Source organism: Moschus berezovskii, chromosome 4 (genome assembly GCF_049115385.1).
Source record: "Moschus berezovskii isolate FMDL1 chromosome 4, NW_MosBer_1.0, whole genome shotgun sequence".
Classification (NCBI taxonomy): domain Eukaryota; kingdom Metazoa; phylum Chordata; class Mammalia; order Artiodactyla; family Moschidae; genus Moschus; species Moschus berezovskii.
The window spans coordinates 3,117,083-3,129,612 of record NC_142463.1 but is presented as its reverse complement, the minus strand read 5'-3'; the positions used below and the strand labels follow the sequence as shown (position 1 = coordinate 3,129,612).

The 12,530-nt window shown below is 50.7% G+C and overlaps 1 protein-coding gene across 1 annotated transcript in view; it reads left to right on the top strand.

Moving 5' to 3' along the window:
• RAMP1 (receptor activity modifying protein 1) overlaps window positions 1-11,926 on the top strand; it is a 42,627-nt gene extending 30,701 nt beyond the window's left edge. The window contains exon 3 of the mRNA XM_055402867.2: window positions 11,335-11,926. Within this exon, the coding sequence (XP_055258842.1) occupies window positions 11,335-11,590 (256 nt within the window). The 3' untranslated portion in view covers window positions 11,591-11,926. The remainder of the gene's footprint in view (window positions 1-11,334) is intronic.
• Window positions 11,927-12,530: the final 604 nt, after the last annotated feature.

The window sequence follows — 12,530 nt, the reverse complement described above, 5'->3', positions numbered from 1 at the left end:
AGACTCCTATCACTTGGTCTCGGTGGATTTTTCCAGCTGGGTGGACTCTCTCGATCTCCCTAGTTTAGGGAGGGCTTCGCAGTATGGTATCCACCTACCCCACCCCCAGAGCCAGTCCTTGCGGTCCAAGTGAGCCCAGGTACACTGCTGGCTCGGGCCCTACCAGCCCAGCACATGTTTGCAGGTGATTCCAGAGTTTGAAGTGCAATGTTTTCAATCCAACCATCAACAGGACTTCTGACATGCTCCCTGCAGCATCAAGAAGAACAAAAGATGCCCTGTCGTGTGCAGCCTCCAGGCACTGTGGGGCCGGGTAACAGTCCCCCAGGTGGGCCTGGTTATCCCCCTGAGGGCCATGCAACCCTCCCCACCGTCTGTGGTCCGAGGCCCTTTGCAGAGATGAGCTGGCCCGGCACACTGGCTCCGAGCCTGGAGCCTGACGTAGGAAGGGCCAGCCCATGGCTTTCTGCCACCAGAGGAAGTGACCTGGTGAGCTGTCAGCCCCTCCCAATTTTGGAAAGGTCCTGCAGTGACTATTTCGGGGTGGGAGCAAAGGTGGAAACCACCAGGGGAAGGCAGACCTGGCCACCTAAAACATAAACGGGTTCCTAACTGTGATGAAAATGCCTCAATAGCAAATGTGATGTTTGCTATTTGTTTGAGAGATTTTTTTTTTTTAATCACGTTAAGAAGAACTTCTTTGTGCTTTACAAAGTTGGGCTTTTTTTAAAATCAGAAATGAATGTTCAGTTTTATCAAACGCCTTTGCAACATGTATCAAAACGATTGCTGCTCTCCTCTGACAAATTGAAGTATGATTTTATAGTAATAGCACTGAAGCCTTCCTGAAATAAACCCATTTTATTCTATACAGCTAGCTTAAAACTGCTAGTGTTTGCAAAAGGACATCTGTGTCTATTTATAAGTGAAAGTGAACATCTGTTGCATGAGCCTGCCTGTTCCCAGGCACGTGGGCAGGCCATCTTAAGAGGTTTGGGATCAGGGTTTTGTTAACTTTTTCAAAGAACTTGAAAGAGAAGCTTGACATCTTTTTCTGTGACCTTAAGAATCTGAAAGAACTGCCTGAGTCTAGCACCTTTTGTGAAAGTAATTCTTTAGCACTTTTTTCTTTTTTCCTCTCAGATTTTCTACTTTATTAGTCAAGATCTCGTCATTAATAATTTCCCCCAAAGCATTCCCATTCCTCAAAGACTTTCCAGTTCTTAACGTACATGTTTTACATGTTAGTCTCTTACACTCTTTCTGACCTTTTAACTGTGGTTTTGTATGTTGGTGTTTTCTCTGCTTTTTTTTCTGGATTATCCACAAATGTGATCATTTCATTGTAGCTATTTTTCTAAAGAACCAACTGCTGAATCTATTTATTCATTTTTATGTTTTTTAAAAATATCAATAAATACTAGTTTTCAATAATTAGTAATGCATTTAAACTATTTGCCCTTTGGAGAGATCTGTTTTGTGTTTCTTTATTTAAATGTCTTGATTTGGATTCTTAGTTCATTTATTTTCATTTATTTTTAGTAATAAGATAAATTACAACTGCAGATTTTTTTCAAAATTCAGTTTTGCCTTGATTTCATTGATTTTTACATGCAATGTTGCCATTATTTTTTCTTAACAACCTATAATTGAATTTTTAAATCCCATTTGGCCCTGAAATTATATGAGTGATCTTTCACTTCTAGGGGTTCATTCTTTTTATTTTATTTTATCCTTTTCTTACTAATTTCTAGTTTCTGATAGTGTAGTCAAAGACTTAAAATCTCCACTTTGAGAATTTATCAAGTTTTCCTTTGCGGCCTAAATAGGATCCTGGGACTTTTAAAAAGCTTGTTGATTCTTTGCAGGATAAAAACTTCCTCATATAGTTGCTGAAATCAGGTTTAAATTTACTTTTCATTTTTATTCTAGTTACTATTCTCTGAACCTGGAGAGGTGTATTACAGCCCCCCATAAGAAGCGTCTGTCATGATTACTTACAGCACTAGGCTGTCTGGCCCCTGCGGACCTGTGACAACGCCCTTCTCCGTGCGAAAGCCCCTCTCTTCCCAGTTACCGGGTTACCGTCTTCTGCGCGGGATTGTGCTCCATCGCCCGCCATCCTCTCGTGTCTCCAGGCAGATCTGTCCCTTTCTCTTCCTTCTGCTTTTGTTTCTCTTGCCTTTGAGGTGACTGCTGTGAACAGGATGGGTGGGGCTTTGTTCTTCCCTGCACTCTCCCTGCCCTCGTGGTGTTTGCAGTCTGGTCACCGAGACCAACCGTGAGCGAACAATCCCTAGTTAAACGTTCAGATACGAAGGAGGACACAGCTGCAGAGGAAAACCCTTCTTTGCTGGGGATCCTAACGAGTTGAAGCATCAGAGAAAAGGCCTGTTTGAGGAGGTGACATCTGAGGGACATGCAGATGCTAGCCTTGTGACGACCGGGTGAACGGTCTTCCACGTAGAAAGTGCGGCATGAGCAAAGGTCCTGAGGCAGGAACGCCAGACAGGCAGGGTGGCCAGAGAGAAAGGGAGGGGACAGCTGAGAGTGGAGAGATGGGGCTGCATGAGAGCTTTTGGATGCAGCGCAGGTACGGTGGGGGGAGGCATTGAAGGCATGAAGCAAGTGCGAGCTGGTGTGGGCAGTGGGCTGAGGCTGGAGAGCGCAGAGGCCAGGGCTCTGGCCCCAAGAGCCCATGGTGGACAGAGCCCGAGCTGCAGAAGAGAGGAAAGCGGAGGAGGGAGTTGATGGCTGCCCTTGGACAGCAAGGAGATCCAACCAGTTCATCCTAAAGGAAATCAGTCCTGAATATTCACTGGAAGGACTGATGCTGAATCTGAAATTCCAATACTCTGGCCATCTGATTCAAAGAACTGAGTCACTGGAAAAGACCCTGATGCTGGGAAAGATTGAAGGCAGGAGGAAAAGGGGACGATGGAGGATGAGGTGGTTGGATGGCGTTACCGATGCCACGAACATGAGTTTGAGCAAGCTCCGGGAGTTGGTGATGGACAGGGAAACCTGGCATGTTGCAGTCCATGGGGTCGCAAAGTGTTGGACACGACTGAGGGACTGAACTGACTGAACTGCTAAGCTGAGTAGGGGGAGGAGAAGAGGCACAGAGATGCCCACGCCCCGGCCCATGATCAGTGCAGAGGAATGAAAGCTGGTCACAGTGGCGGGGCTGCAGGAGGGAAGGGAACCCCTGGAAATGGGGGGATCCAAGGCAACTCAGGGAGAAGGCAATGGCAAGCCACTCCAGTACTCTTGCCTAGAAAATCCCATGGATGGAGCAGCCTGGTAGGCTGCAGTCCATGGGGTCGCACGACTGAGCGACTTCACTTTCACTTTTCACTTTCACACATTGGAGAAGGAAATGGCAACCCACTCCAGTGTTCTTGCCTGGAGAATCCCAGGGACGGGGGAGCCTGGTGGGCTTCCATCTATGGGGTCACACAGAGTCGGACACGACTGAAGTGACTTAGCAGCAGCAGCAGCAGCAAGGCAACTCAGAGAGGGCAAGGCTTCCCTGCCAGGAATGAGAGATGGGGCTAGGCCGGGGGCACCCCGGGAGTCAGGTGCATGGACAGCCCGCTGTGCCCAGGACCAGGGCTTCAGATGCGGGTGAGGATGTCAGGGGTGTCGGACGTTGCGGCCGCAGGGCCCGGCAGAGGAGTGAAGGAGCGCCGCAGAGCGCGGAGGACCCTCACCGGGCGGGCAGGGCCAGCGACCGCGCGGTCGGATGGGGGCCGCTGATGGAGCGAGGGGACAGAGAGCCCCGAGGCAGAGACGGGGCAGGGAGTGGGGGTGCTGACCGCGAGGGAAGGGTCTCTGGGGAAGCGGTCAGGGCACGAGGGACCAAGGAGAGGCGGTCCCCGAGGCGGGGGCGCCATCTGGTGGCCTCGTCCTTCCGGCAAGAAGGGTCCAGGGAGCGCGGAGTCCTTGGACGCCTGGGGTGGGGGGCCGGCGGGGGGATGGATGCCAAAGGGGGTCCTGCTCTCGGGGCCCTCCCAGCCCCCAGGTCCGGACGCCCCTCGGAGACTGGGCATTTCATCCCCGCAGCATCCATGTGGAACCCGAGAGGAGGCGAGGGCCCTCTGGCTGGCCGCGCCCCCGAATTGCCACAGCCTTATCTCTCTGAGGGGTCCGGCTCCCCCACTACAGCCCGGAGCAGAGCTTCCCGCACCCCCCCACCGGAGGAAGGAGGGGGTCCCAGAGCGCCATCCCACCCCACCCCAGGAGCAGCCTCGGGGGCAGAACCCCTACTGGAAGCAGAGGGTGGGAGAGGGGGCGTCCCCAAGGTGGTCCCCAGGCCGGGACTGACCCCACCCAAGTCAGGCAGAGGTTAGGCGGGTGGACGGAGGGAAGGCCGCAGGCTGCGGGCCTGCTGGGCTGGGCGGGGGTCTGCAGGACTGAGGAGGAGCCCGGGGTCACCGCAGCCCCCCTGAGCTCTGGGCAGTGCCAGACGTGGGGCGGCCACGCCCCCAGCAAGGTGCCACCCGCCGGGCAGCGGGGCTGAGGGTGCCCGTCCCCCCTGCCCTCTGCCTGCCGGGCTCCTGGCTTGCACTCAGTCCTCCCAACTGCTTGGGGTTCAGAGCGTTCCCTGCACCAAAGGCTAAGGAGACGTGCTCCCCATGGCTGCAAATGCAGGGGCCTTGAGTGTCGGCTTTCTACAGGCCTTTTAAAACACACAATTATAAAAATAATATGTGCCTGTAGAGAAAACGTGAAAAAAATCCCTCCAAAAGCAGAAATAGGAGAATAAAATCCACCACCCTCTAGGGGTGACAACTCCTCTTAACGTTCTGGGGTCTTCCCCTCCTACATGGACCACTTTATGCTGAAACCACACCATCTGTATCATTTGGTCTCAACGGCTTCTTCTGGTCAACATTTTAGCATAAAGATTTTCTCCTTGAATATCATTTTCATAGCGACATGGCAGAGGCTCTTGTAAGCAACTTTAGTCACTGCCCCATTGTTTGCTCTTTTTCATAATTAAAAATCTGTAGGGGACATCTTCCTACATGACTTTGGTCTACAGTTCATATTATTAATTTAGAAAAATTCCCAGAAATAGAATTCCTGACTCAAAGGGTATCCATGACTTTGAAGTTCTCCAGACACAATTGCCAAATAGCTTTTCAGGAAACTTTCACTAGTTTATCTTCTACTAGTAAAGATACAAACACCTGCTTCATTTCACTGTACCTTCACCAACATTGCATATTCTCATTTCGAAAATGGATTCTGTTTGGATGTTTGCTTCTTTCTTCCTTAAAAGTGAGGTTCAACAATTTTTTTCCAGATGCTTGTTAGCCATTTGTATTTCTAGGACTATTCCGCCAAAAGCTGAATGAGTGTCCCTCTTTGTGTCTTGGTCCCATCCACACACCTCCCGATCTATCTAACCACCCCCCACATCAGTCTGGGGAATAAAACCCTGATGCTGGGCAAGACTGAGCAGGGGGAGACGGGGACAACAGAGGATGAGACGGTTGGATGGCATCACCAACTCGATAGACACGAGTCTGAGCAAACTCTGGGAGAGTGAAGGACGGGGAAGGCTGGTGTGCTGCAGTCCAGGGGGCTCAAAAAGTCAGACAGGACTTGGTGACTGAACAACAGCATGTCAGTCTAGCATGTAGATAGTCTCCCCGGGCCGGCCTCAAATGGGCCCCAGTCTCCTTCACGTGCCCCAGCTGCCAGACTGCCAGGTGGTGCCACCTCCCCTACAACCAGCAGGTATTTAAAGCTGCTGGAAGCCACCAGGCTGTGAACTGTCCTGGGGAGATGGAATCCAATACTGGTCCAGAGAAAGTGAACCAAACTAGTGGTTCCTCCTCAGATATTCTGAAGACTTAGACACACACTGCCTTTTCAACATTTACTCGAGTTTATAGAACAAGAAATATACCCTCCAGGGACCACACACCAGTTGTCTGGAAGTTGCCACTTACTGGGCACCTGCTGTACAGCAGGTCCTTGGCCTTGTTTAACCTGATCTGCCCAATAACCCTGTCAGCTCAGGACCTGTCTCTTCATTGACTATAAGGAGACCCAGGCTTGCATGACCAATGCTGGAGAAGACTCTTGAGAGTCCCTTGGACTACAAGGAGATGAAACCACTCAATCCTAAAGGAAATCAATCCTGAATATTCATTGGAAGGACTGATGCTGAAGCTCCAATACTTTGGCCACCTGATGGGAAGAACTGACTCATTGGAAAAGACCCTGATGCTGGGAAAGATTGAAGTCAGGAGGAGAAGGGGATGACAGAGGATGAGATGGTTGGATGGCATCACCAACTCAATAGACATGAGTTTGAGCAAGCTCCGGGAGTTGGTGGTGGACAGGGAAGCCTGGCGTGCTGCAGTCCATGGGGTCACAAAGAGTCAGATATGACTTAGCAACAACAACAATAAGGCTTGGATGGGAGAGACGAGGCCCCAGGATCACTCAGCATAAGAGGTGGAGCTGGATTTGAACCCAGTTCTGCAGGGCACCAGGGCCCATACTCCGATGCTCCACAATCGGGCCCAGTCAGTCCTGATGCTGGTTGGTGTCCCCAGAGCAGACAAGTCCCCTGTGGGCAGCAGCGGGCACCTTCTTGTCAGCAAGTAAATAATCATCCAGTGCAGTGCCAGAAGCCTGGACTTGGTGGGACCCAGACATACTGGAAACTCCCACCACACTGTTCAGGAACATTCCATGTAAAGTTCACATGGGGGCCCAGATAGAAAGTCTTGGCCAAAAAAGGAAAATGATTCCATTACATGAGAACTGAAAATAGAGGGTTAAAGCAAGAATATTTCCTCATGATTATTTTGGCCCCTTCAGTTGGTACAATGTTCTTTTGAACAGAAGAATGTCTGTACTCTGGAGGGAATTCTTGTATCACATCCTTGCTGACAGAGCTCACAATATTTATTGAGAGTTTCAGCTGTCACTTCTGTATAAATAAACAGGATGAAGTGGGCAGCCGACTCCGCGTGAGGGATATTTTTAGACGGGGGTGGAGGGGTTGGCTTTGCAGACTGGAAGGATATTTCAAGGAGAAAGTGCTTGGCCCCAGAATGGCCCCCCACTGGCTCAGCCTCAACATGTACCCCAGTCTGTGGGCCCTGGTGTCACAGTTTCCTGGGTCAGAGGTTCTTCCCATTCTGGCAATGCCTCCTTCAAGGGATATCCCAGCTCTATTCCTCAGGCAGAGCATAGGGGACCACATTTAGGACTGACTGTGTCACTGTGTCTGCACCTCACCTAAAACTACCCGGCAATTTGATGGGTCTGATGTGGGGAAGAAGACAACCATTCAAACCTGAGTCTGTAACATGCATCCCTGTAGTTGGCCAACCACAAGCTCAAAAGGCTGGTCTTTGGTTTTTAACGATACCTGACACACTTTCACTTACCTCGTACCAGGCTTCTGACATGTACTAATTCATTTTTTCACAATGAGACCCAGTCTGTCCTGACTTCCTGTAGATTTTTCCACTTCCATTTTCTACTCGGAACGTGAGTCCTTGTTCTCTTAGAAAAACCACACACCCCTTGGGCATGGCTTCTGCACACCCTCCACTTCTTCTGCCCACTCCATCCATTTAGATGGTCATGTGGACTGAGGGAGGCCTTGTGTGCATTTGGGGTCATGGCCCAAAGGGCAAGCAGGGCAGAAAAAACAGTGACCTAGCGACTGAGCGACTGAACTGAACTGAACTGAGCGATCGAGAGACCATATGATAGGAGCTGTGGTAGAGGGGTGCTTGGGTGCTGGAGGGACCCCAACCTTTTCCCTTCAGCTTTTCAATACATGCCTGAGTGTCTCCTCAATGTTGATTTATGGCTTCTGCTCTGTGTACTCATTTCCTGTCCTAAAATAAGGAAAAGCATATTTTGTAAATCTTCATTTTACTGGGAGGAACTCTTCATTTCTTTGTGTGGGTCCAAAGTTCCTTCTGTTATATTCTTTTGACTGAAGAACTTTAACATTTCTTGCACCACAGGTCTGCTGACTATAAGCTTTTTTTCTGAAAAGGTCTTTATTGAAAGCTCATATTTCAAAGATATTTTTGCTGAGTAAAGGATTCTGGGCAGACAGGGGCGTGTGGCCCTTCCCTCTACCCCTCCCCCATCCCCACCTAGTACTTGAGAAACGCCACCCGTTGTCTTCTGGCTTGCACAGTCCCAGTAAGAGGTCTGCTGTGGTGCACGTCATACATCCCTCTGTAGATGTCTCTTTTTCCTGAATGACTCCAGGGTTCTTTTCTTGGATTTTTTTCTTCACCACTGGTTTTCAGCAGTTTGACTGTAATATCTAGGTGGCTGTTGTTGCTGTTGCTTTGCTTTTTTGTTCCATTCGAGGGTGGGGGGTGGCTTTGGCCTTCTTGGGTTTATGGTTTTTCATCTCATTATTTTTGGAAAATTCTCAGCCATTGTCTCTTAAATATTTCTTCTGCCCCATTCCTTCTCCTTTTGGAACTCCATTTACAAGTTGGAGATGACATCATTGACACTGCTCTTAGTTTATCACAACTGTTAGATGCTCTGTGTTTTTGTTTCCGCTTGGGTAATTTCTGTTCACCCATCTTCAAGTTCACTAGTTCTTTCCTCAGATGCCAAGTCTGATGATGACCTCATCAAGATGGACTCTCTGATACTGTGGGGTTTCCTCCCCCAGCATTTCTCTTTGACGTTCTTACATTTCCATCTCTGCTGAAATTCTCTGCTGGTGCATATTGTCTACTTTTTCAAATAGACCCTTTACCATATTAATATTTTTAAGTCCCTGTATGATGGTTACCATATCTGGGTCATCTCTGAGTCAGATTCTGTTGATTGTTTTATCGTTTGACAGCAAGTCCTAATGTTTTATTGAATGCTGAACTTGCATGTTTAGAAAAGATTGAGACAAATAGTATTTACATCTGGAAATTGTTAAGCCTCTTGTGTCAGGCTGTTATTATGGGATTTAAGTTGATCTTGTGGGGAGCTGAGCTGGGTCTGGGATTTGTTGTTGCTATGGTTTCCTTCAGAGCATGATAGACTTCAAAGACCTCTGGCAATGGGTTCCCGTTGCCTTGTGCTTAGGATGGGGCTAGAGAATTTTTGTCTGTGTACTGTGTCCCACCCTGCACACCTGTGCCACAGAGGAGGTCTCTCTACCCCTCCCTGTGGCAGAGTACTGTTTCTTGTTATTCCATGCCAGATTTATTTTGGTAGAGAGGAAGAGGCAATCCCTTGTCCTGGTCCAGTCTCAGTTCAGAAAAGCCCTATATCATCAATCTCCCCACTGTGGCAGCCAGACTCTGCCCTGTATCTGTGGGGGCTTGGGTGGGCGATTCCTGTCCCTGCCCCAGTGGTGTGGTATCATGCAGGTTCCTAGGTCCAGAATGGTTTCTTACTGTCCGCCCAAGGGAAAAGAGTTTTTTCTACCCTTCTCCCAGCCACAGTGTGTCTTCTTGTGCCCTGGGGCTGATGGATGTGCCATCCCTCTCTCAGCAGCTCAAGGCTTAGCTTCCTGGAGATAGGGGTCTGAGAGGGCTTCAGTCCTGTTCAGCTGCAGCCACAGAGACTTGAATAGGTAAATGCACGCCCATGTTCAAAGCAGAAGAATCTGTTCATCGGGATCAGCTTTTCTCATCCTCCAGGTGCCCAAGGCAGTGTTGCTGCTTATGTGAGAAGGGTTTGGGAAATGTGAGGTGTTCGTGCCTGCCCCTAACCTTTCTCATGAGCTCACCCTCGAGCCTCGTGGGAAAAAGCAAAGAGTCACGGAACCACCAGTGCACTTGGGGCCCCAGGAATTCCAGACTGACCCCCTAGCCCACCCTGAACCCTGGGCAGCTCATTATTATGCAGCTGGTACAGCAGCTGCATCCTCCTCACACTGCCTTGCTCCTCCCTGAAACTCAAGTTACATTGCTGATTGCAGTCTCAGCTCTCTGATGGACTCAAGAACATCCGTGACTTTGTAGTTTCTTCAGTTTTGTTGGTTGTCGTTCAAGAGGAATCAGCACTCTGTTTTGCTTTTTCCACCCTAAACAGAAGCAGAAGTGATACCTTCTGGAAACTACATTTTCATTTCCCCAACTTTGAATCTTCATTTATTTAAAAAAATTGACTCAAAAAATTAAACACAAACTTATAATATGATCCAGCAATTCCTGGCTTCTGGATATGCAGCTGAAAGAATTGAAGGCAGAGACTTGAATAGGTAATTGAACTACATGAAATGCTACACGAACTCCCATATTCAAAGTAGCAGCACTTGTCACAACAGTTAAAACATAGAAGCAACCCAAATGTCCGTCAATGAGCAGATAAACAAAATGAAGTATGTACAAGCAGTATATTATTCAGCCTTAAAAAGGAAGGGAACCCTGTCATGTGTGACAACATGGATGAACCTCAAGGACATTCTGTTCAGTGTAATAAGCCAATCACAAAAGGACAAAGAGTGTATGAGCCCACTTATGTGAACTACCTGGAGTCATCAGATTGCACAGAGGTAGAAGGCAGGAGTTGCCAGAGACTAGAGGGGACACAGGCATGAGTGTTTAATGGGGACAGATTTTCTGTTTGGGAATGAAATAGTTCTGGAGATGGATGGTGGTGATGGTTGCACAGCAGTGCCACTATACTTAATGCCACTGGACTATACAGTTAAAAAGGGTTGAAATGGTAAATTTCATGTTATTTATATTTTAGCATAATTTAGAACAAAATGTATTAGTTCTTGGCATCTACCAGGGACACTTCTAGGCACTGGGATTACAGAGGTGAACAAACAGACAACACCCCTGTCCTTATGGTGTTTACACTCAATAAGCAAAAAGAATGCGTAACCTACTAGAGTGAAGGGTGACAGGGCTATGGTACAATTCCAGAGAGTGGGAAGATGAGGGATTGGGGTGACCGTAGCGTGGGAAGCCTCACGACAAGTCCTGTGGACTGCTGGAGGAGCTTCCAGGCTGGGGTGGTCTGCACAGGGTGATGGGGACAGCAAGGGGCTCAAAGGGCTGAAGCTCGTTTTTCCAGGCTACCTTCTGAAGATGCTTGGCTGATCCACCTTCTAGTCTGCCCTTGGTGTGACATCGTAGCTCCTAGAATCCCTTAGCTCCAGCTTGCCTCCTGGGGTCTGGCCACATGCTTCCCCCCAACAGCACTCAGGAACCTTCCAGGACCTTTGTCTCTAGAACCAGAGTCACCACCTCGGGACCTGGGTTTCGGCGGAGCTCGCCACAGTGGGGAGTGGGTTGGAGAGCCCCCAGCTCAAGTCCCCCCTGGGTCCTCTGCCTACCAGGGCCTGACGACCTGCTTTTCCACCTACAGGAGCTACAAGGAGCTCTCCAACTGCACCAGACACGTGGTGCAAAAACTGGACTGCTTCTGGCCAAACGCGGAGGTGGACAAATTCTTCCTCGTCGTCCACCAGAGCTACTTCAGAAACTGCCCCGTCTCGGGCAGGGCCTTGCAGGACCCACCCAGCAGCGTCCTCTGCCCCTTCATTGTGGTCCCCATCCTGGTGACCCTGCTCGTGACGCTCCTGGTGGTCTGGAGGAGCAAGCGCCCAGAGGGCATCGTGTAGGCCACGGGGGGAGGGCTGCCCGCTCACAGAAGCTGCAGAGCAGGTGGGAGTGTGGGCACGGAGGCCCAGCCTTGACCAAGGCTTCTGGAGCCCCAGTGGCAGAGCAGACCCCCCAATCCCCTCTTCTACCGAGAAGAGCTCACCCCGGGATGCCAGCCAGAGTGGTCAAGCACAGGCGTTGGCCTGGGAAGGCAGCCCAGGGGCCGAGAGGGAGCGGGTGCAGCTGTCGGTCTTACTGGGGCGGTCTGAGCAGTCTCCCAATAACCCCCACCGCACTCACTTCCTGCCTGTGGCCAGACTGTGGAGAAGTATTCGTGATTAAAGGACGTCCTTGAATCCAGGCGGCGTCCTTCTTTCTGGATGTGGACCAGCGGGAGTGGAGGGGCCTGACACTCCAGCCCCTCCGGACTTTCTCTGACAGGAGGGGCCCTTGCAGGGACCTCCATGGGGGAGGGTAATGGCGAGGCCCCGCATCTTGGTGACCCCCGCCCGCCCCCCACACACTCTCTGGACCGCAGTGAGCTGGGACTCCACCCCAGATGGGGCCGGGGCCGCTAAGTGTTCACGGTGGCCCCTCCCCAGAGATGGCTCGCCAGCCCCCAGGTCCCTTCTGTCCCCCAGGCTTTCAGCGGCCGTTTCCTCTGCTCCCCTCGGGCTTCGGCAGCACGTGCTTCCCAGGCTCCGGCTTACTGCCGGGCTTCTAGAAGGTTCTGGAAACCCAAAGGGCGTGCCCTGCGCCGTCCCTCCCAGATGTCCCCAGAGCCCAGCCCGCTCCTCCAGGGTCCCCACAGCCCCCAGCCGGCCGCAGGGCCTCCAGCCCAGGAACTGCGCCCTCTCAGGCCCACCGCCCTCTGCCCAGCGGGACAGTCAGCCAGGCCCGGGGCCACGGCCTCTGGGCTCTCGAGTCCACACTCCCGGCCCTGGGGCCCTCCTCGGCTCC